The sequence below is a fragment of the Papilio polytes genome, unplaced genomic scaffold, assembly GCF_000836215.1.
Source record: "Papilio polytes unplaced genomic scaffold, Ppol_1.0 DF823731.1, whole genome shotgun sequence".
NCBI lineage: Eukaryota > Metazoa > Arthropoda > Insecta > Lepidoptera > Papilionidae > Papilio > Papilio polytes.
This window is the reverse complement of record NW_013525473.1, coordinates 683,204-709,313: the sequence shown is the minus strand read 5'-3', so window position 1 is coordinate 709,313 and position 26,110 is coordinate 683,204. Positions and strand designations below refer to the sequence as shown.

The 26,110-nt window shown below is 32.5% G+C and overlaps 1 protein-coding gene across 1 annotated transcript in view; it reads left to right on the top strand.

Annotated features, from left to right (window-relative positions):
* Positions 1 to 4,388: 4,388 nt before the first annotated feature.
* LOC106103451 overlaps positions 4,389 to 26,110 on the top strand; it is a 144,602-nt gene continuing 122,880 nt past the window's right edge. The window contains exon 1 of the mRNA XM_013283231.1: positions 4,389 to 4,841. Coding sequence (XP_013138685.1) covers positions 4,745 to 4,841 — 97 coding nt within the window. The 5' untranslated portion in view covers positions 4,389 to 4,744. The remainder of the gene's footprint in view (positions 4,842 to 26,110) is intronic.

Below are 26,110 nucleotides of genomic sequence, written 5' to 3'. Positions count from 1 at the left end.
ACGTATAAGCGGTTTATGTTAAGTTTTTTGATGTTGACAACTCGTACTGTATATGTTTGAATGTTGGTTATTATGTACCTCCAAAACGACTCAATGGATCTCTATCAAATTTGACACACAATATGGAAAAACACAAAGGTTACTAAGTTTATCTTTTAATTTAGCGCGGTTAAGTCGCGGGCAAAAACTAATTCTAGTGATAGAGTCCTTGATTATCTGTAAAATATCACGATTGTCCATACTATGCACTAAGCACGTATGTTCATACATTTCCGGCATCCGGATTATAAAGCTCCGTCGAAAGTTCAAATTTAATTGACATTAATGTCACTTCCACATTGCTTTGGTTGCGCTTTCAATTTAAAACAAAAATCTTTATTAAGCTCAATTAAGCTTTGTTTTTAAAATCCCGAATACCTCGTGCGCGAAGGCTTTTATGGGAGTAAAAATTTATTGTTTTATTTGCAGAATACCTTCATTTATTTTCCCAGAGTCTTGGTATAGGGCTATATTTGATAATTTTTAAGACAGAAAAGGCATCGGAATGCGAATCTGCCGCTGAATATGGCATACTGAGTTTTATCGAGCGATATTTCAGGTATTCGATTGCATACTTCTAAGTAATTGGATCTATTTCAGAATTAAGCTTAAATAACATTATTCAGACAAATCAAAAAGATGTTTACGTTTTTCAAGAGAAATTGTTAAGTAGACTTGATAAGTGTTTTTAACATTTTTTATAACAAGTTTAAGCATTATTTATTATTCATACTTTTAATGGGACCGGTATTTAAATGTTATATTTTACCAAGTTTTTTTTAAATTATTTTCTTACAAATATTAAGTTAGTATTCATTTATATCAAGGCTTTAGGGATTTATTAATGGTTTAATTAATTTATTAAAATATCCCCTTTTTTAACAAGATCAGCGACCCGCCCCGTCTTCGCGTGGATGGAAAATGTGATTATTCATGACATCATATTAGAAACCTCTAAAATTATCTGTTTTACTATATTATATACGTACAAAACTTTTTCTTGAATTAATATAATGTTAATTAAAAAAGCTTCATTCAAATCCATTGGGCAGTTTAAAGATCTAAGCATGCACTCGGAACGACACCGGGGACGTATTGTTTTATATTATTATCCTACTAGCTTTCGCCTGCGACTCCATCCGTGTGGTATTAAAAAAGTAAGTAACCTATGTGTTCTTCCAGACTATGCCAAATTTAATCCAGAACCGTTCAACTGTTTAGGCTTCAAACTCTAACAAACATCCATCCATCCATCTAAACTTTCGCATTTATAATATTAGTAAGAGTAAGAAGTAAGATAAGTAACTATGTAAAGGCAGTATTATGTTATAAAGCGACGAAATACTGTTTTGCAACACATGATGTAACTTTTTACTTCATGTATGTGTTTATCTAAAGAGATGACATCAAAATACCTAAAAAAATAATTGCCAATTTTTTTACTATGTAGATTTGGATTTAGAATGCGGATCTGTTAAGCTTTTTTTTGGCACATAATATAATAGAAAAGTTGATCTTGTAATGATTGCTTTGATAGGATTTATTACAAAGCAATTTTAATATCAAATGCTAGTTCCGTAAATACGTTTGCCTTCTAAGAATTACATTGACATGTGTTTATTAATCAATACTATTATAATAAAGCGTAAACACACACTTCTTTGTTGCCTAAGATGTCAGCAATTACAGCATATTTTTGAATAATTCTTTCTTTAATAAAAAGCCCCACACTCACGTCACGCTTTAGGCTATATATTTTCACACCATTAAACTTATGGGGTAAATATTTTGAATAAAAACCCTAATGTGGGAAAGAGACCATAAGTTGCTGCCAACATCAAGGAAGCAAGAATGCCAAGGTTTGGAATGTCATTTCATTTTGATATTTGATATTAATAATTTCACTAATGTGAACTATAAAATAAAATTTTCATATTTTCATGCGGATGAAGCCGCACGGGAACAGCTAGTGTTTAGTTAATAATGTAAATATTTATTTATTGATTTATGTCTTTCGATGTAATTCATAATCTTTCCTGGTGATGCTTATTTTAGTGCGAAATACTTGTTCATACTTATTTGAAATTTAATGTTTATCCGGCGCTGAAAAATTAGAGCCAAAAATATTACCAACTAGAGAATTTTTTATAGATGTTATTGATAGTTTCGAGTAGACTATCCAGAATTATAAAAATCCTTGCTTTCACATTAACCTATCGGCTTTATTACATTAATTACTAATACGCGCTAAGTAATAATTTTGATATTTGTCCCAATTATTGCGAAGATTTATTATATTTATGGGTGAATTATATTGATATTTTGTTTATCATAAACATGTTTAAAATATCTGCCCGTATTCATAACCGTTTCTTAAAAAAAGGCATCTATAAATCACTGAAGGTCCCTTTGTGCGAATGCATAAGCAAAAACAATTACCACGACATAAGTGTCGTGCCAATTGCGGCAACACAAGGAAGCAACTTCTCGACTTTATTATTAATAATTGTTGCCACCCGTGTTATATCTTTGTTGTTAAACAGTGGCAACTGTTAATTACCTTTTTTGTTTTATGGCGTTTTTTTTATTTTTAGCAGCTAATTGCAGTTTTAATAACAATAAAAATTTCGTCGTCAAAGCAATTTTTATCGCACCTTTCTTCGTAGACTTTTATATCAGAAATGAAATGTGTATATACTATTACTAGATGAGTTAAATCATGTTATGATTTTAGACATTTCGGAGTTAATATGAGATATATACGTGTTTTAAGTAAATGTTTCGTTAGTGCGAATATTTAATTTACTTAGCGGGTAAAAAAACCGAATGAATACTGCTAGTTTGAAATAATAACCTCTTTGATATTATACGATTATCTCGCAAAGGATGTAAGGATGCCTCATTATAAGAAACGACATAAAGCCATACATTTATTAATGTATAACTTCATTGATAACAATCCGGTTTAGTAATTGTTAGTACTTCATTTGTTATGCGCGCTTGTCTTTTGTTGTCGCGTAAACGGTAATAGATTTTGCTTCATCACCGTAATTGTTTAATAATATAGTAGCAATACAATGGCCCTTGAAACTATTGTTTTCTTAATTTAGTTAATTGTATTGACAATCTTCAAACAAATCAATGTTATTACTTTAATTATGAGCTCTAATTTTTACACAAATCACTTTCGCATATAAAAATAGGCAGTAATAGGCAGCGGTTTGCTTCATCTTAAGATTTTACAATATGCTTTAAGTAAAAAATGATCTATTTACCTATACCCAAACCCCGAACTTTGAACAAGATAGTCCGTTCGTCATGTCATTAATTCTTGATAATTAAAGATTACAGATTTTCGTTACATTTTCTAGTTTTATTTCGTGTACAAAACTTTGATAACCTTAGATGCTTTCAGTTGCTAACTCAAAACAGAGGAAATAAAAAAAACTCTATTACTTGTATTATTGTAACTACCAACTGTTATTATTTTTAGTTTTAATTGTATCATATGACTCAATATTGCCACTTCCTTCTTATTGTTTGTCATAATAGAGTTCACAAAAATTCTCACTCGGTCAACCTCGTGCGACGCTAAAAGCTCGAGGTCATAGTCAAGGATCTGTGGCAGAAAACCGTTAGTCCGACGAGAATCCTCGCCGATATCGTAAACATGGCGCCTCGATTGTGACGTCACAATGCAATCGATACAACTTTATAAATAACCGTAACAACTTTCCATACAAATTGATTGTAGGAAGAAAGTGAGATGACTTGAACAATACCATTCAATGTCAAATGTAACAGTTGTAAGGCCGATTATATTTTTATTGTGTCACAATCTCACAATGCCTACGCATTTATTTAGCGCATAAATAAAATAAGTGCGCACGCGCCGCGTCGCGCCGCTCGCTTGAAAGTTCGTCTGTCTGCAGGTACCGCACTCACGGCGAGCAGGTCCCTCGACCTTGGGACCTGCACTGCGGATATTTCATTTGTTCATTTTTTCTCCATTTTTTCCGCAAACTTGAGTTACACTATTTTGTTTTGAACTCTCGTCAGCATCAGCATAATAATATAACAAACATTGATGCTTTTTCATAATTTCGATAACAAATTAATCATTAAAATTAACTATGTTATTATTGTTTACTGTAGTAGGGTAAAACAATCGATTGACGTCAACGTTTATTGGTTCCGATTAACTCGCCGCTAGAAAGATACGTTTCCACGTCGAGATGATAATGAGGATCGGGCATCGAACGCGGTATTATCCTCGGGAGGGCAATAGGTGCGGCGATAGCGAGGGCTGGTGGCCGAGGCCGGGCCCGGAGTGGTGGTACTCGCTCGCACGCTGTTCAGTGTACAACCGAGCGCCGCAACAGTTGCGCGCGCGCACGACCGCCCGACAGCCCATACGAGTCGCCCGCAGTGCGATCGCCGCGGAACACCGAACAGTGATGATACGTCTAGCGCGTAAACATGAGCGCTTGACGCATTGGAAAGTCTAATCGTGATGCAGTCCAGCCGCAAGCATTGACACTCGCAGACGGAGCGGCGCCGTCGCCAATGGACCCGACCCCCCGCGCCCGGATCTCGCCGGTGTCCAAGGAGATAACGTGATGTGACAACGATACGTGTCCGAGTGTCAGTGGAATAGTTTTGTGAAAGTGTGCAGCGGCCGCGCGGGCCAGCCCGCCCCGTCACCATGTTGAACTGCACCGACCTGGAGTGCATCCTGCACCACCACCACTACTACGCTCATCTGCATCACATACACCACCTGCAAAATGCGCAGGAATCAGGTAACTTAAACAATATATATTACCCACTGTTTTTACTTAAATAGACACCTCAAAACATTATCAAAGATTGATAACTTCCAATCTGTTATCGCTTGAGCTAAGAATTTGTTGAAGACATATGAATCCAATTGTCATATAATATGAACAAGAATGATACAAAGAATAAAGAAAAATGTTTTAGGCCATTCTCAAAATAAGTCGATAAATTCAAGAGCCATGTTTTCGTTATCGGATATACAGTTGACGACCGTGACCTTTCCGAACAATGAAAACATGAGAGCGATTATTGTCGAAAAGTTTAATAGATCGAAGTGCGATGTACACGTAAAGTGGGCAGGTGTCTGAGAACATCACGCAACACGCCGACACGCCGACACACCGGCACACCGGCGGCTGACGCGACTCGTTTTCACTGTATCGGTCGGAACAGCACCGGCTGGCGGATCGGTGCGAAATCGATGCAATATTTGTACAAGCAAAAATCAACGTAAAATGTTTTCCTTTTCGTATCTTCGCATGTGATCACTACACACATTTGTTTACATAGCCGTCTGCTACTTCACGTAAAATTTTATTATGGGAATTTAGGAAACAGCCTGAAATTTTCTGATTATTCGATAACGTTTGTTCGATATGAGATAATGCACATTTTAGTAATTGGTTCTAAGCAGGTCGCGTTTCTTAATATTACCTTATTGTCTAGACCATACTTTTGCATCCCATTTTAATGTCTTACATTTTGCTTAAGGGTCTTTTGTGAATGCTTAGCCAAGATTCTCAAATAAGATTGGCGGGTTGTACTTACAGCTTTGTATTTCGCAGTATTTGAGAAACGTTATTCATATTACTTCGCTTTGCGCCTAATTCCTTCGTATCAACGTCATTTATTACAACGAGAAATCGACACACGCAAGAAAGTCTTGACATTATCATTGATTTATTGTTATTTTGTGGTAATGACTAGAATCTTATGACAATGGCATTATTACTTTAACCTGACCTAAACAGCATTTGCGAAACTTTGTAGCAACAGTTAATTAAAATTAATTTGTCACATATTCCATAACTATTCTTAAGAAAAGGGAATAATAAGTTTATTTAATCTAAATTCCTCTACTAAGATACATAGCTCAAATGTATGACAGCGGTATAGCCCGCGGCATAAAATATTGCTCCACCTACCCAATGCCAAGAACAAACAGAAGTCAAGCTTGAAATGGTAGCACCACTGCGTTTCACCCGATACTTCCCTTCTTTGTCCTGAGAAATGGACCGGGGAGAGAACGAGGAACAGAATACATTTCTCGTTTATCAACGGACTACATGTCCCACTTGCTGTTGCTGATGTCTATGGGCGACTTAACACTAATAAAGTTGCCAGTTATCTAAAAAGCAAAAAGTTGAAAATTACAAAAATAATTATCATAGATTAAGTAGGTACTGAAAGTAAAATAAGGCAAAGACAAACGTGTGTTAAGAAAATGAGAATGTTGTTTAACTTTCAATAATCATTGTTTTATCTATTGTTTTTCTTTTTAATAATAGTTAATGGAACGATAATAAAGCCATTCAGACAGCGGTCAGGAGGACGCAATTCAATAACAAAAACAAACATTCAGCGCAGTTGGTTGGTATTGAAAAAGTTCTTTGTTAATATCGCATATGAAATTGAATTTTTAACACTCTATATTCACACATTTATAAAATTAATACTCATGGTAATAAAAAAAGATATTTTGTAAAAAAAAGCAACTGAAAAAGTCAACTTCAACTAGATAAGTCGAAATCTATAACATAATATTTGTCGCCGTAGAAAAAGAAAACCAATAAACAGAACTGAAACATAATTTTAATAACATTGCCCTATTTCGGCAAAATCTCCTCTCTCATCTCCTAGTAACAGCGGTTAGCTACCCTTATCTTAATTCATAAAATTACATGTTTTACAAATTAATTGTCGTAAGCAACACTCGATATGTGACGCAACCGAATGCTGATTATTCTATGTTTAATAACTTGATCGTCTTCAGGCGACCAGCAATGCTTTTGTTATTTTTAATTCTACGGAAAAGGTACTCCATTAACGCTGCTTCAATAAAACCATAGTACGATTCTTTTTACTTAAAATGTCTATGATTGTTACTTTAATAAAATAAAAGTGCGTTATAATATTCTTGTAATATTCCGTAAACGCAGTACGCACGTAGATGTCTTGGCTCTGCTTGTGAATGTCAACGATAAGATAAATTCTCTCACAAAAATGTCAAGAGAATATACGTGTTGCTATAAATAGAAACATAATATGTGATTGCGATACGATTTTACTTAGATACGTGAATTAAATCTTTCCTAACACCATGATAGACAATAAACAATTGATGGAGACAAGTTAATTAAAATTTACGTGACATGTGTGTGTGACATCAATTTGTGTTGAATTATAAATTAATTTAGATAGACGAAACACCGAATCCGATATAAATAGGAATTTATACCAGCAACTAGATTACTCTTCTTTCATTGGTAAAGCCAGTTTTTATGTGCTAGAGCCCCCATCTTTTGCACGAATGGGCCAGCTCGACCTGTGCAATATTTGGGCAATACAGAAGACTTAGGGTAGTGGAAGCAATTATGTATTTCGTCTGATGAATGTGTGTGCGGCCTAATTTTAGTCAATTTACCCTACAGCTAGAGGAAGTGCATTTGGCGGAGGAGAGAACGAATAGGGGAAATATCCTTTATGTGCGTTCTCTCCCGGACTGACAACGAGGTAACGCATCTGCAATTGCAGTTACCTATGGGCAACAGTCGCTTCGATATTTCGGCGAATCTAAGTGGTTCTCTGCTTGCATTATGCAACAATGTACCTTATACTCTTCGTAGAATATCCGACGCCAGTTCTTTATTTGGCTGGAGCCGGGGAAGTGTACGATTATCGCATTGTTGTATTAACTATTGCCAATAAGGAAACTGTTTACCGCCTCTCCGGTATCGTTTGAATTGGCCACGATTACAGAAATTGTAAATAACCTCAGATGTGGAACACTCGACATGACTTCTTAAGACGAACTTTATTGACATCTTCGATGCGTAATTATCCATTTTAAGCTTAAGGCTACTCGAAATAAGGTTTATTTTTGAATGACTAACAGTGTTCCAGTTAAATAACGATCAGCAATGCCAAAGGCTAATTCGCTGTTTATATGATTAGAGTCTTAATTGAATTTAATTAGAATACATAGGTACTTCGTGTTGTTCATACTTTGTGTTGCATATAATGACGTTGCTTTTAGAGATTTTGGAGTAAAGAACTTTACAGTAATATTTTAATTTTATTTAATTAAATTACTCCATGAGGGAAGTGTTTTAAAAAAGGTTATTTATCTAATTGTAACGCAAATGTTTTTAGACGTTTTTAAAACGATCAAAGGCCAAAGAAACTAAATTTTGTGATAAGAATATACTTACATATCATTTAGAGAATATGTAATAAAATTTAGTATAGGAACAGGATGTAATTAAAAACCAAGGCAGATATCGACGTATAATTTATTTTAAACCAAATTAATTGAAACTAAGTACACGTATCTTATGTATTTTTAACGAGAAATATAAAAATACATATAAATTTTTAATTTATTCGAAATTGGTATTCAGTTGTGAGTTTAATTATTCCATTTGAATAAAATATAAACGAGAGTTCAATAACTTGTTATCTTGTACATTATGATGTTCTTACTTGCAATGTCGATATGTGCACGTAAATTCTATGTTTATTCATGAATTCAAAGTATTTGCCTTTCTGTATTCTCGATAAACTGTGTTCACCACGATTTCCTAGTTACTTTTATAGTCATACTGTGGATTTAAATTGTTTTAGTATAAAATAAATTATGCAAACCATTAGTTGAATCTTTGGTAAAGATTACCTACTACCAATTATGTCTCGCAAACGCAATCAATAAAAAATATGTCAAAGTTCACTTATAAAGAAAAAATGAATAGTTATCTTCATATTGTTTTAATATAATTCATCATAGTTAAATATTATTTCTGTGAAATATACAATGGAGATATGTGTCGCATGCTTGATGAATTCCTAAAATTTTAAGGTGGATTTCACACACAAAACCATTTAAATCCACTATCTCTTTACTAACTTAACGACATCGCAACACATCCAACGGACGGATGTTTCTTCTGCAACTCCTTTACGAAGATGTTTCTATGATACATCATAGGGATCTGAGACTGATAATAGACACACATAGCATAGAAATCCACCTTAAGATATACAATATAACAAGTTTTGTTTTCTCACAATAATTTGCATATGCCGCGAACACGCAAGGCCGTGTTACCTAAGTTTACGAACGTTCTTACAAAATCATTAGGCACGGAAAAGACACAAAATTAATTACAACTCTAACTTGATATTTGAAAATTGTGAAAATGTGTTGCCAATATCACCTAAGCCTAAAATTAATAAAAGAGAATGTAAAAAAAAATTGTTAGTGACAGAATAAAGATCTTGTATGTTTGTGTAAATAGTCACGAGTTTAACACGCACATCACTATTTAGTAAATATAAAGACTATAAAATAATTAATTAAAGTAGAGTTTATTTCTCCACTTACTCAGAAACGGTTGTATTAAGATGTTCCTCAAAATAAGTTTATTTCAACCAATCAAGACAAGTATACCTAGTTACATTAATTAATGATTTGAAAATTAATTAATTCAAAATGAGGGAACTAGACATTACTTTCATAAATCTTTGGGTGGAATTATAATTATAGTTTTTAAATGAATTAATAATACTTAGAAAACAAGATCTTTCTAGAATACATTAAGATGTGAACAACCGACTTACGTTATTTGCTCACTATATCCTTGATTTCGTTTATTTTATTAGTTTTTTGCAATAAATTTGCATATATTTATAAAATTACTGAACGGATCACATAAAACACGTTCCTTTTATTATTCCATATCAGATATCTGAAACGATACGATTATAGATCTACGAACTTTGTAGAAGGTACGAAGGCAAACCGATTCAATAAAGGCAATTGTGACAGGGTAAAATTATATTACAGTGATCTCGCACTTGACCCTGTCTATGAATTGTATGGTCTATTGTGTCGTGTCAACGGTGTTAAACGAATTATATCAGCGTAGGCGGATGTTTCAATTGCAGAGCCAATTTTTTTCGCATGCCTCCGTCATTCGCTCGTGCTAATTACTAGGGTGTTGTTAATAGCTTAGCCAGTTTACTTTGTTTATATTCGTATTTTAATGATCGTCTTTGTTATGTTTGTTTTTTGAAGAAAACTCAATAAAATGTTATATCGTACGATAATTTAAATATCTTTAATGATGCATAAAATGACCTTTGAGATATCTTAATTATATTCAATTTCTTTCAACTTCTTAAAAGCCTATGTTATATTGTAGTATATGTAATCAAAATTAGAAGGTTCTTTTTAAAAAAAATACTATCTTTAAAGGTTAAATACCACGGCGGCCAAAAACCTGAATAGATGAAATCATTTTTCACTCTTGCATAAATTACATCATAACACAATAACGTCGATTAATAACTAAAAAAACAAAAAATATTTTGCTGATCAAATAAATTATGAACAATAAAAATAATCTAATTTTATCACATTTATATTATATTATTCAATTTTATTTACATTGCGTTTAACATTCTAAAAATGACGTAGCTATTTCTTTTAATACTTTTGTCTAATAGTCCGTATATTGTATCTGTAAATAAAGTCTAGGAATCTAGGAAAGTTAAAGGAAATGGCCGACCTAAAGTCTTGAAAGGCTAAATATGTTAAAAAGCACAGAAAAGTTGAATCAAAAATTATTTTCATAAGTTATAAGTTGTTGATTCATTTATTTAGTATAGAAAGTAAGTAAAAGTGGAGCGGCTCTATTGATAACGTTATCGACGCACTTGACGTATTCGGGTTTTTTAGTTATTTCGCACTCACACGCGACTTGATAAAGTTACATATCAATAATAATATAACATTAACAAGTTTTGAAATTTATTTTAAACCCGTTAATACAATGCATTTTAAAAAAACGGTGTATTTTGTATAATAATGGTAGAGTAAAAATTATCTTTTTCTTATGAATTAAACTTAAAGTTGAATTAAAAAAAATGATAAAATTGAATACCTATTAATCTTAATTAAGTCCTAAACCTATTTTAAGTCTCTTTCTCTATACCACCCTTATTAGGAGATGATGGGATGGGAAAGTGGATTTGACGGAGAAACATAGGAAGTGGAAATATTCTCTATATGTGCGTCTCCTCCTCTGTCGGATAAGAGTAGGCGACGCATCTGAAATTGCGGATGTCTATTGGCAGCGGACGCTTCGCTATTTTGGCAGATTTAGGTGGCCGCTTGCTCGTTTGCCGCCTTATGTTATAAAAAAATAGCTTTAGGTATATTATCTTGCATTGTTAATAATCGTAATTTGTAAACAAGTCAAGCCCATTCTGCCGACCGCTACTGTGTTACTAGATGCGTTAAGGTCAATTTTAGAATGTCCCGAGCATTTAATGTGGGTCATGGGAATTGAATCACACGTCATGTGACCCATGCTCATTCTGTAATCAGTATTTAATTGATTGTAAATTTTGGCTTTTATGATTCGACACTACGAGGTAATGGAAAATAATTATGTGCTTGAATTTATTTGCTAAATAAAATGTAGTATAAGTGTGAATCTTTCAATACTGCAATCGCTATAATTTATTATATAACAAAACAAGAAAAGCCTTATTGAATGTTATAATTTGGTTAAATAGAGCAGGGTTGACAAACCAATGATACGGAAACAGTATTTTGGGCAATGATCTCAAAATTGAATCCGCACTAGGAATAAGTTATAAAGTAGCTTTTATATTATATGAGAAGCGAACACGAAGATTCTTATGCTACCGAATTCACCCAACAATTGAAAAGACCGCATTAAACATTATATCTAATACTAAAAGGTCACCCCTGGCATAGAACATTCTCGTTTCGTTTAATATTTAAAGTTTTATATGATAATTACAAGGGTCCGATTATATTGTCAATTGTAAAGTTTCCAAGTACTCAAGATATTGAAAGAGTAATACTTATGAAATAATGTCTTTTTTTTAAATGCCACGGCAACAATTGATTTGCCGGCTACAGTAACAGGTAAATCGTATAATAAACGTGTCCAATAACTAGTAGGTTACACAAAACGAAAACAATTACTTTTACGTAAAATACCAATCCAACAAACATCAACAGCATGAATAATGAATAATGAATTATGATAAATTGCTATTGAAGTCAGTGACATGGTAACATGAAATATGTATTTATATCCATAATTTAATATACTTCAGTGCAGTTAATACATAAATTAAATAGAAACATTTAATTATTGCTCAATTGACTGGACATTTTTTTGTCGTAAACGCGTCCACTCTATGAAGTCTTAAAGTTTACATCGTGATAAAATTACAGTGAACATTTTAACCAACTATCGGCATCTAAGGATTTTAAAAATATTAAAAATGTATTGAAAACAAGTCAAATAAAATATGCTTCTTAAATTCTAATTTGAAATTTCCTTTCTTTTGAAACTATCTCCCGTAAGATCGTGAAATATCAAACCTTTGAAGTCCATTCCCATAAATCACTAGCGAAAATAACCTCGACCAGATTGTACGGCCATGTTGTAAGTTTACAGTTTATTGACCTCTAATATTTGAATCATTAAATTACCCTTTGAAATTGATTATTTGCAAGGCTTCTATCAAAAATCAATCTATATTCCTATTCAATTCATCTGAATTTAAATTGTTAAAGTTTTCATTTGATTAACAATTGTTGTTGCCATTGAAAAATAATTATTTGTAAATAAAATAAACATGATTTGATATTACTTTAATATTTCTATTGCTATAATATTGACTCTAAATACAACACGACGATACTCTTAAATTATTTTAAATTTTCCGAAGCCTTTCATCGATAGAGGAATTTTTTTAAAGTCTTCAAGTTTACCTGCAGAATTATCCTGATCTTGCAATAATAAAAATGTTTCTGTTCTGCGAATTTATCGTCATGTTCCATTGTTAAAACATTGCTATCGTTGTTACATAAAACAAATATCAATAACGTATTTAGGGCGAGTCACAAAGTAAAGCAATAGACTGAGCCTCGCCTTTTTGTTAGCGACTAATGTCGTCGTCTATTAGTGCCAATGATCTGAGGAACCTTGACTTGCTCTAACAAGACGCGATAAAAGTAAGCGGCGATTGTATTAAGAACACAAATCAATACGAGGTGTTATTGTTAAAAGAATAATTACAGTGTGTGTTTTCAACGTTTGATTTCTAAAACTGAAACATCCACAAGCAAAAGAAAATTAATATTTTAGTAAATTTAGACGTGTTCTAGATTTATTATGGGTTAATACTCTTGATCTAAGGTCAGATTATAAGAACCACCAAGGAGTGTGACGAATACTTTAGTGTGCCCACGCCCCGGTGTTCGGTGAAACGAAGGAGACAGTGGGGTATTAGTTGGTAGGCTCCCGTTTATCGGGAGAGAGCCCAACATAACCTCCGCGCCTTTCCCCTCTTAGGGCGCGGTGGTATGCGGTAACGCATTTCCACTTAAAAAAAAAGGTCAGATTATAAGAAGGATCTTAAATTCTAATGGTTAGCCGATCCGATCCGTCTTCTAACAAACATTCATATATATAAACTATCAATTTATAACATACTAATGTTTTGTATGTTGTACTATTGTTAAAGTTAAATGAGAATAACTTATTGTAAAGTTAGAGCAACTTACCTAACAGATAAGAAATATACATAAGTGCTGAGATTATTTCTACGCTCAAATTAACCTACGTCTCTACTCTACCATCGCTATGCCATCAACGGACAAACACAATACTACCCATCCATTGTAGACACATTTGAACAAAGCGTTTTGATATTGTTTATAATACTAACATCTAACTAAACAACGCAACCTTTCAATTGATTGGAGACGTCTGTATGCAGTCGTCATATAGAGAAACTAGCCACCTTAGACGAAGTAACATTCGATTATCGTTATCGCTAATCGAAATGTATAGAAGTGACAATAACTCGATAAGTCACGTGCTTATCACGTATTTATTCCTATATATATTGACATATTTTGTCGATTCTACTAACGATTTCGTAATCGAAACTCACTGTATCTAGGGAGTATGAACTCTTGAACATTTACCACCTTATACAATAAAAATAAATTAATGTCGTTGGATTTCTGTTTGTTCACCTTCAAAAGAAGAGTGACTTTTACTAGATTAGGTTTTTTAAATAAGAAAAACAAAGCCAAGGTTTCAGGAAGAGTTGACAATAAATGTAATGAATAATCGTAAAAAAATTTAAACAATAGAAAATTGACCGAGAGATCTATTGCTCGAATAGTTTATATTAATCGTAAACTTTTTTATACAACTGGCTGTTTGCATTTCATCAACTGAGTGTAAATAAAGCCAAGGTTATTATACTATTTACAGAGAAATATGTAAATGTAATGCTTTACTTCACATTTTCTTAATCGTTACACATACTGTCGTAATTCCTAATACACCGTGAAACATACAGATAAAAATACACGGGAAAACATTTAAGTAAAGTAACCATCATTATAAATGTAATTGATAACCTAAAAATGTTTTAAAACGTTGATCACGAGTAAATTAAAAAGTACACAAAGGATTTAAAATAAACCAAAATTATATAGCGCAAAAAATTGTAACATAAAACCTCTAAAAGTCATTTATTAAACGATAACTGAAAAAATAATTGCGTATAAATTAGGCATAGTGTTTAACGACAGCGCGGCACCAAAAATGCAAAACTTTTATATTTAGTCAATGCAATTTTATTTTAACTTATTTACGTATTTACAATATTAATCTCCATAACTATATCAATAACATCTGGTCCGTTATACCCTTGTTGTTTTTTTCTAGTTTTTACTATCTCTTTTTAATAACCAAAACAGCTAAAGTCTTAGTGGCCAGTATGCAATTGGCTATTCATATTTCTTGTCAGCCAAAGAGGTTGTATTTTGCATTGAACACATTGCGGTTCAAAAGTGATTCCATGGTAAAAGAATGCCATTTGTATATAAAAATATTTAACCTGACGTAGGGTTTGTTATATTTTCCATGCGCACGGTAGAGAACAATCGATGATTTTGAACAAAAACGTGTCGTATGTAACTTCAGGTCCCGAGCCGTGTGATAGTTATAAGCTAATAACATTATTGAATTTGCGCTACTCAAGACGTCGTTTTTCATGCAAAATCTTCGATAACGTCACACGCCTGAGTAAAAGCAATAGTGTTTCACGGTCTGCACGGTATTAACATTCTTGTATTCCGTAGGCATGCGGAGCGATTAATTGCGTTTTAAACAAAGAGATTAAGAAGTATATAGAAGAGGCATAGTGACTTCACTTGAGATATTTCTACATGATAATCACTGACGCTAGCCTAAAATCCACATGACAATATAATTAATTGTAATTAAATTAATTGCATGCATGTGTCATAGATGTAGTACCTATCAAAGAAAGTACCGGTGAAAATTTTTTATTTATAATAGTACGCCGCGTCTTCGTATTTTTAAGTGTCTGGTTTAAAAATGTTGATGAATATAAATACATATATGTTTCTTGTACTGTAGTAAGAAAATGGCTTATAACACATGTATTTATTTAATAGTTAATTGTACAACTGACAGGTGTAAAAAAACTGTAATCTGAAGATAGGAATGTAGATGTGAATTTATTGCCTCAACGACTCTAAATAATATGATCGATGATTTAAATTGTGAGGATAAGTCAAGAGAATCTATCGCTGTTATCACAAAAGGACATAAATGACATTGACAATCGCTTTGAAATTAAAAATTAAATAGAATACAATATACGAAACAGAGGTTGATACTACCGTAACGTTTGTGTGTACAGTTGCTATATTTTGTAGACAAATATAATAAAAGTATTCGTAAGTATTCGTTATTAAAAGCGGGCACACACCTTTGACTAAACTATCCCACAATTATTTTGCGATTGTCGATTGTTTCGCTACAACTGTTTAGTTGCACAACTAAAAATCGAATAGTGTGCGAACCTTTATATAAGCTTATAGGAATCAAAACGAGACTAAATATTTCTTTGGTAATTACGTCAAAATTTAGCGCGCTCTAAAAGTAATTGTTACCTTAAACTTCATATGAATCTGTATGTTTTATGAGCCTAGTTTATAATAAAGGTGAAAGGCATAAAATAGTTTTATGTAATGAAAAATGTACCTAAAGTAACCTGTAATTTCTTTTAAAGAACACGAGTAAAATATCGATTTGATCTCTAATAAAGTTGTCTAATTGTATTAAAAGAATTGAATTGAATTTTTAAACACAAAATTACCGTATAATCGTGAAACAAAATCAATTTGTAACAACTAACTGACCTACAATCGCCGTAGTAAGTAATTGCGGTTAGATAAACCGCATTGATGGAACCAAGATGTTATAAATTAATCAAATAGCGGACACGTATATCTACGTATGGTTATAAAAATAACATACAATACAGAACGTTAATTTACATCGTTGTACAATGCTAAGGGCTTGTCCCACCAAATTGTAAATTGTCTGATAACAATCCAACGTTTAAAATATATGATGAATATATCGGATTTTATTCTCTTACCTGATAATGAAGTCATTATTAAGCTGTCTCACCCAGTGGTGGGACAGGCCCAAGTCCTATATTATGTAGTCTTTTTAGTTTAGTATTTTTAATAAGAAAAGAGCGCAAACGAGCAGCGACAACACGGAGGTGATCAGCAACAACCAGAAACATCCGCATTACCAGAAGAACTGCAGTTACGTCACCGTCCTTTTGGAGAACTTTAGAGAACTTTGACATATTTATATCTACTGTTAATATATCTATTCGTCATACAAAAGTCGATAATGAATTAATTAATTCGATATGTTTTACATACATATTGTACTTTCCTTAAGAAACCTAAATACTCGGTCTTGTTATGTGCTGCTATTTCCCTCTGTTTATAAACGGAGCGTGGGAACATCGGCGCTTTGGTATCGCGTGTCTGGTACATATAGACCATGACAGACATGACATACATATCCAAGGATTATATTAGCAATGACTCATTGCACTAAAGAATACAATAGAGGATGTCGGATCGGAGTTGCAATTCCTCATAAAGTACGTTTTTGAACAACAAAAACTGTTTGATTAAACAAGCACATTTTTGTTGGCGTCAGGCAAGTCGCTGGCCGTACAAATTAGGCCAAAACATAAAGTTCTCTCCGTCTCCAACCTCACGTGAGGTCTGGACAGGATAACATGTTGACGTGATGATAACAAACTAGTACTAATTAAATTAAAGTTAATAATTTCATTAAAAGAAATTCCGAATTTAAAATTATAAAGGAAATGGCTTGACATTTGTCCTTCACAATTATTTACAACGTTTAACTTGTTAAAGATTTCTTTTAATTGTATTAATTTAACAGTTGATTTGCGAATTGTACAATGTTGTTATAGACTTTTAAAACTGCACACATAGATGAGGCTTTACGCAGGAGCTTTCTTGTTGCGTATATCACAGTATATTATATTAGCTTATTACGTCGCTTTGCCAACCTTTCTAACCGGAACACTATTCGTTACTGCAGTTGAGAGACATAAGACATTCGCCTAAACAGCAAAGCAAAAATTATTATAACTTCGTGCTTTTGGGTGAAGTAAAAATGATATAAAAAGTAAATGGAAAAAGCTTCGAGGACAGACAAATTAGGAAATAGTTAAAGTTTGTTTTCCTTCTACTTCAAAACGTCTGATAGTATGCAAAATATGCATAAAAATAAAAGGGTATTATTTATTTTAGTACTTAAGGATAATATAATTGCCTTTTTTAGTTTTGGAAAAATAACTGATGTCTAAATAGGAGGAAATTCTTATTGTCCGTTGTATTTGAGAATAGATTAATTCCAATAACCAACCTCGTAATGTCATTTTTAATTAAGATATAACAATCATTAACAGCTTACGTAAAAATTGAGATTAAACGTAACAAGATTCGACCTTGACTATTGTATTGTTGTCGTAAGTAGACTTCCTAATAAAACTCGTTTGCGGTACTACTAAAGTTAAAATTAATATTTCCTTTAACTGTGAGATGTTTTAACAGATATTACAACTATTTGTTCCTTTATTGGAATTGGATTGGAATTGCAATGTTTTATCACAGTAGCCGTCTACCGACTATGGAATCCAATACAAACCCAATTCGTGTATTTGTCCATTGTTTTGTTCGTGACGTCTTTCCCGGTCGAGGTACAGGCGCAGGGAAATGATTCACTTCTCCACTACTTCATGTCACCAATGTTTTTGACTTTAACTAAATCTTCCTTTTATCGTCTATTACTGAATATATTGTTTGTAAATTATAATTTGAAATGTTAGTTTCGTATGCAATTGAGTGGTAGTGACAGTTATATGACGTCGCAGGCGTCTCGGCGCTGATTGGTCTCTGCACCCTTCTCGCCCATGCATCTCGCCTTCCCCGCGAACGCCCTATGCGTCATAAACATACATTAAAAAAATTAAAAAACAAAGTTAAAATACAATAAAGTATAAAATGAATTATAATAAATCAAATTTAAAGTTAAAAACGACAGAATTAATTTACGAATTAAATAATATATTACTACACATTATTTCTTTTGGTTATTGCGAGGGCTGTCTTCATAAAAAAAAAATTGAGATGAGGAGTTACGATTTCAAGATATACAGTGACATTTATTAAGTGACGATGACTATACTTATTTAATTTGCATTTTATTTCTGATTAAGGAAATATCATCTATACTATTATAATAAAGCGTAAACACACACTTGTTTGTTGCCTAAGATGTCATCAATTATAGCATATTTTTGAATAATTTGTTTTTAATAAAAAGCTCTACACTTACGTCACGCTTTAGCTATATATTTTCACACCATTAAACTTAGAGGGTAAATATTTTGGATAAAAACCCTCATATGGGAAAGAGACCATAAGTTGCAGTTGCTGCCAACATCAAGGAAGCAAGATTGCCATAGTAAGGTAATTGGTATTTTGACATTTGCAATTTGATAAATGTAAACAATAAAATGAAGTTTTTATGTTATTTAATATTTTTTTATCTTAATTTATTTTAATTTAACTTTAGATTATTGTTTATTTCCTATTAACATTTTAAATATTAGCTATCAATGTCATCCAATTCACAAAAAATACAAGCACATTGTTTGTAATATCACAAACTTAAGTGGTTTTATGTTAACAATTTTTCAAACCGATAAACCTAAATTTGGTTGATTGTATATATTTTACGAAGACATGAAAATCAATGCTAATATATCGTGAGAGACCTCAAAACGAACGGAAATAACGGAAACCGATATGTTATTTACAAATACACTCGACCTCAAAGTACACTTGAAGACACATTGTTAAGTACATTTTACGACAAGAATAAAATTTATTATCAATAACAAATATTACAATAACGGTCAAGTATGACCTCGACATATCAATGAATCTGTTATGTAAGGTAAATAAATTTGTTCATTTTTAACTTATGATAAAACGTAGCTGTAAATATACAAATGTCTAGACCATGATTTAAATTGACAATTCGATATTTTTTATTGTTTTTATCAATAAAAAAACATAATTATTTGATACTCATCGAATCGGTAGAAGTCTAATGTAACATGTTAAGAGTTCTGGCAGCAATGTTAATCTTACTTAATATTATAAATGCGAAAGTTTATATGGATGGATGTTTATTAGAATTTATAGCCCAAATTGCTGAATGCAAAGGCTACTTACTTTTGATTTTAAATTCCACGAGGACTGACTCCCGGGTAGGAAATCTAGTATAAAATATTTTTAATGTAAAAGCAATTCTGTATTTGGGAAAGGCTATCTTTGTGTTTTTATAACAGTTTTTTTTAGTTTATTCCATTGTTACTTGTAGTTTGACTTATTTTGAAGAAATACGTTCCATTTCATGAATCATTCCTAATCAAATATTTAGTGATTAAATCACTAACGTAATCATAAATATTTGTTGTTATACAACAATTAAAATACCAATGCGTTTATTCATTAAAATAAGGCGCATACTCTTCATGTGGTCAGAATAATGAAAGTTTGACGTAATTATTTTCTCGACAGTCAATTTTCATTAATTCTACTATTAACGCATTCCAAAGATAATCTGCATAACAATTTTGATCAACGAAGAGTGATAAAATAACGAAATTCTTTTGTCTTTCAAAGAATTTGATGATATAGAATAAATAAACTGCAAATAATCTAATTTATGCGAAGGCAAAGGTTTATATGAAGGTCATTAAATTTTAAACAATCTACAATCTAAATACTATTAGACAACTTATTTAATTGATACTGTCGCTTTTAACTCAGAGCAATACTTCTCGTGAAGACTTAGGATGCGCGCCAAATCTATCCATCCTTCTAGTGACATTGACAGCTGTCAGCTAGGGACGTGACGTTTATGCCGATAATCTAGAGTTGCGCCAATTCTATAGCACGGTACTAATTTTATTCCTAACAATACCTAGGAATGATTTTTAGATGACTTATCTATATTAGTATCATAAAGAAGAAAGATTTGTATTTTGGTATGTATTGATATAACTCAAAAAACTACTGGGCCGATTTCAAAAATTACATTTTATTAAAATTTTACGTGGACGAAGTCGCGAGCAACAGATAGTTTTTTTTTAATTTGCCTTGTGTAACTGTTTGTTTTAATAATTAAGTACTAATTGAATCAGTTATAGCTGTAACATCTGTTTCAAATTCTAACGTGGATTGACTTTCTTGCTTACTCTTACTTCACAGATGTGTTATCATTTCCGAGCAGATCGGCTCAAATGAACCGACGTCCGTCGCTTGCGTCACGGCCGCGCGACTCCGTGTGCACAATGGCTGTGAAAGTATAATAGAAAGTACTCTGTGGGTCAGGCTTACTCGCCAGTTATATCAGACGAGGATTTACATAACAATTACATTTTACGTGTAATTGGAGCTCTGTGATAGAATCTCACTACTCTATGGCAAGAAGATGCGGTTAATTTCGTAACGATGTTACTTATGTTTTATGTTACGTTATATAAATGTTCGACGGTTTAATTGTAGACACACCAGATCAGATTTTACCGAGTTATTTACAAAGGATGTAAAAGAGATAGATAATATGGTAACCAGAAAACTGTTAAATGTGTCAAATACTCAACTTGAACATTTAACACCAAATAAATATGGGAAACGACAGAACTCCGCCATAACATAAGGCGAAGTCGAATTTCCATCTTACTAATCTTACTAATATTATACTTACTAATACTTACTAATATTATAAATGCGAAAGTTTAGATGGATGGATAGAATGATGGATGGATGTTTGTTAGAGTTTGTAGCCTAAACGGCTGAACGGATATCCATGAAATTTGGCACAGGTTTATAGCATAGTCTGGAAGAACACATAGGCTACTTTTTATCCCTGGAATAGTTACGGTTCCCGTGGGATTCATTAATTTAGTTTTTTAATGTTTACTTGATCGTTCTGCAACGGTTCAACATATCTTATTAAAATTTGGCACAGATATAAAACAAAGTCTGGAGTACACATGGGATAAGCTTCATCCCCGAGAAATGTTCGGTTTCCGCGGGATACGTAACTTTTTGTAATTTATATAGTTTGTATGTTTTCTAATACCTCGCGGGCGAAGTCGCGGGCAACAGCTCGTATTAAATAAACCCAAAAGATATGGTTTGTTGAAATATTTTACGTTATAATTCTAATATTTGAAATATTCGTATTATAATCAAAACAAACCGTTCGCAACATTTTAAATTACATTTCAAGTTTAAAACCGGTTGTTGTTAATACCAAGTTATGATTTAGCATAATCATGCATCGAACATTTCTTATGTAACACAAAAACATTGCAACTTTTTTGGAAGTCGGCGAACGAACGCCCATTTCATACTGCAACTAAAATTAAAACTGCATTGAATTATAATTACATATTCTATGACATGAAATGGTCTTTTAAACGATTTCTAAATAACTCGACGACAAATAAATTAATATTATAAAGTAACATAAAGCAACTTGTATTGAAAAGTACTGGTTACAAAAAAATCACAAACACTGCGTTTGCAGCGCAAAATAAAACACATTTCAGCCCCTAACTTCTTTTTGTTATTCTGTTTTTTGTTATTCTGGCCCTATAATATTAACAACAAAACAATTGCACATCAATATGAAAAATACCGAATGGAGGCCGCCAACAATGTTTACTTTGCCCCTTAGCACTTGATAAAATTGATTACTTATGTGTCTCACTCATACTCAAGGCGACGGTATCTAGCGAGTATTGGGTCAAGGTGCCTTCCGATATTCTCGAAAGCGTTGTCTCTGATTTGTAAACAGGCTGTTTGGACAATGCCCGCGCTCTGCAATGAATAATGTAAAGTTGTAAAGCAATTGTCTCCATTCGACCACTCATAACGCTTGTAGTGGCCAAAGGTATACACTAAACGCACCATGCTTGAAATATTAGTTCGTTTTAAATTGCTATTATGTTTGACTAAGGATTATTACTTAATTAATAAGATTTGTGTTTATTGAAAACTAGCTTAGCTCAATACTTAGATCGCGCGGTACTAAAAAAGTATTATATATAGCTTATTGTTTAACTTGCAATCGACAACGTATAAACGACAGCTACAAAACTTCTTTTATTTTAACTTATTCACAGATTAACAATAATTATTTCCAAAACTATATCGATCACATCTGGCCCGGTTATACGTTACCTTTCTTCTTCTTTTTTTACAATCTCTCTTTATTAACAAAACACACAAAATCTTGGTGGCCACTATGCAACCTCTTTGGCTGTACGCATACTTGCATACTACTTGTCAAACAAAGATGATGTATTTTACGCTGAACACTTATATCATCTGGGGATAACGTAGCTTTCCGGTAGATTTTTTTAAAACAACAAACAAGTATCAAATCTTTCTTCTTCATACATTGGAATAGAAAACTTCATGTGAAGAAGCACAAATCCCCTCTCAGGTATTTTTTTGTAACTAAGTTTACTTTTAATTCCGACGAAAAATTATTATTTCCTGAGTAAAAAGCGTATAAGTTTCTTAACGGTAATAAATAAAGGTGTTTCACCGTTTAAATTTTTACTTGGTTATAACATAATTATAGTTTTTACTGGTTTCTTAGGAACACGTAATTGTACAAGCTTTAAGTTATTTACTTAACACATAATAAATATGGTCTGACCTTAGTTTTTTTCGTGTCAGTTAAGTTTATGTTTTTTCCGTCTTATATAGGAAAAGGGTTTTTATAAAATATTTGAATAAGGCAATAAAATAATGTGTCTTTTTAATATAAATACGTGTTCAATCCCGATAAGTATTTGAAACATTTAACAAGTTACATTTGGATAATTTATTGGATGAATAAATTAAAAAAATGCCGCTTTTATTCCATTTTTTATTGTAACGCCCGAATATTGAAACGACATTTAAATATGAAGCACCGTCTTAAATGATAATGACAAGCTTAAACTTCTAATTCCATTAAAATTTTAGTAGTTGTCAGGCGCATAAAGGAAAAAGTGGTTTAAACTAATTTCAGTATTTGGCCATAAATAAACTATTTATTAGTCTTCACATCTGATTAAAATCAACGATTTGATTGTAACGTTTTTCACTTGTAACATTTTAGTAATCAATGATCGTACTCTCAAGAGTTTTGTGATGTTTTCAAACAGAATAACTGTTCGTATGTTAAACAGTAGCAATGTTATAAAAGAAAATAAACACATCTGATATCTCGTCAGTGCGTGACGCAAGTCGCGTTGTGTTTGCCACAACACAACGAATTGTTTGTCCTGGTCAATATTTGTATGTATTTTTGAGGTTATGAAGTAACGTTTATAACTAGGCAGTATTTTTATTTTTTTTTATTAATACGAGTATGTTTTATTTATTCATATTACTAGTAACATTGCAGTTATATTCGTAGACAACTTAACAAAGTTAGAACCCGCTTTAGGTCTTCGCACGAATGGGCAGATTCCCTCTGTGCAATAAAACCATACAGCGGATAGGCGTCAAGTATGTAAGTCACAGGTAGTTAATCTATACAGGCATCATTCTTTAAAAAAAAGGACAGATGTGGCTTGCCGTGGTTGTGATTTTACTACAACTACTTCATATGCAGATATTTAAATTAGTTTATATCCTCATCCTGAATTTCGATATTTCCCGACAGAGGGCGTTTGCTATTGCTATTACTAACACGCATGTTTAAGCATTTACTAATACCGACTTAATAATATTTGCCTTAAAATTTAATTATTAGTTGACTTCGAAGACTAATTAACAACACACAAAACAATTTATTTCTAAAAATGAATTGTGTGTAAAGATCAAATTGAAATATACATAATCTAGTTAAGAGAATGTCTTAAAGAAGGATTTACATTAGTGGTCGTTGACCTTAAAATTTCTCCAAGCGAAATATATTGATTATTAAAAAAACTGGGCGCTATTTAGGTTCTTTTTTAAATTACAATTCATATGTTTAAGCATTAAAAATTAGGATTTTTGTATAACACGATATAATAAAAAAATGACTAAAACAAGGAGCAAACGGTGCTTTTCTCAGTAATTTTATGCTTACATACGGCTTTTATTTATATGATTTACTTATCATATGGTAGTATAATTGTCGTAATTACAATAAACTGTACAATTATTTAAAAACTAGCTTTCGCTCGAGACTACGTCCGCGTGGAATTAAAAAAAAAACAAAAGTGAGTAGCCAATGTGGTCTTGCAGACTATTCTCTACACCTATACCAAGTTTCTTCGAAATCCGTCCAGCCGTTTAGGCTACAAACTCTTACAAACATCCATCTATGTATCCATCTAAACATTCGCATTTATAATATTAGTATGATTAGTATGATGTAACATCAATAAAATTTACATTACATTGGAGTATGAGGGTCCATAATAAATAACCAAGCCAAATTATTAATAACAATTTCGGTACAATCGATCGTAATTGGGTTACGCGCGTGCACTCGTTATAATTTGATAAATATTATTTGTACCATAAAATTCCATATATTGTAAATACCATCTTAAAATGAAATGTAAATTGATCCTTTTTAGGTGTATATTCTGGTATAAATACCGGTTGTACTGGAATTTGTTAACTAAACTACCGTTTTTTTATTTAAATAACGGTGGTTTACAAGATTTTTTAATACGCCGTGTTTTGTGATTGATTAATGGACTTTTACCGGGAATAAGTATTTTGCGTGTAATAAAAAAAGGATCTTATGAAAAAAATAATGGGTCAATTAAAATGTTATTACATTAGGTTAAGTTATGTGATATTATCCTTTAAAAATAACTACAACGTCACTAATGTTGAAAACATTTCGTTAAAGAACACTGTAGCAGAATTAATTATAGTTAATAATGTTGTATGTGGTAGTAACAGTGGTAACAGTGGTAGTGCCCGCTTTAACATCTTAGCACGAATGGACCGGCACGCCCGGTGTAATACCACGACCACACAGAAGACAGGCGTGAAATGGAAGCAATTCCGTGTTTCGTCTGATGAGTATGGTGCCAGAGGCCTAATTTAAGTCCCTTTCTCTTTACCATCCTTTTCTTAAAGGAGAGGTTGGGAAGGGGAAGTGGATTTGACGGTGGAGGAGATGCATAGGAAGGGGAGTTATCCTCTTTATGTGCGTCTCCTCCACCGTCGTATAAGGGTAGGCAACGCATCTGCAATTGCGGATGTCTATAGGCAGCGGTCGCTTCACCAATTTGGCGGATTCTAGTGTCCGCTTGCTCGTTTGCCACCTTATGTTATAAAAAAAAATGTAATGAAATTTGAAAACAATAAATAAAAAACAACCCTGTTCAGAATCTCCATTACATATTTAATATTTCGTTACAAAACTGTTCGTAAGAAATTCGATAACGATGATATACGTACTGCGTAATTATAGTTTAGTACTTG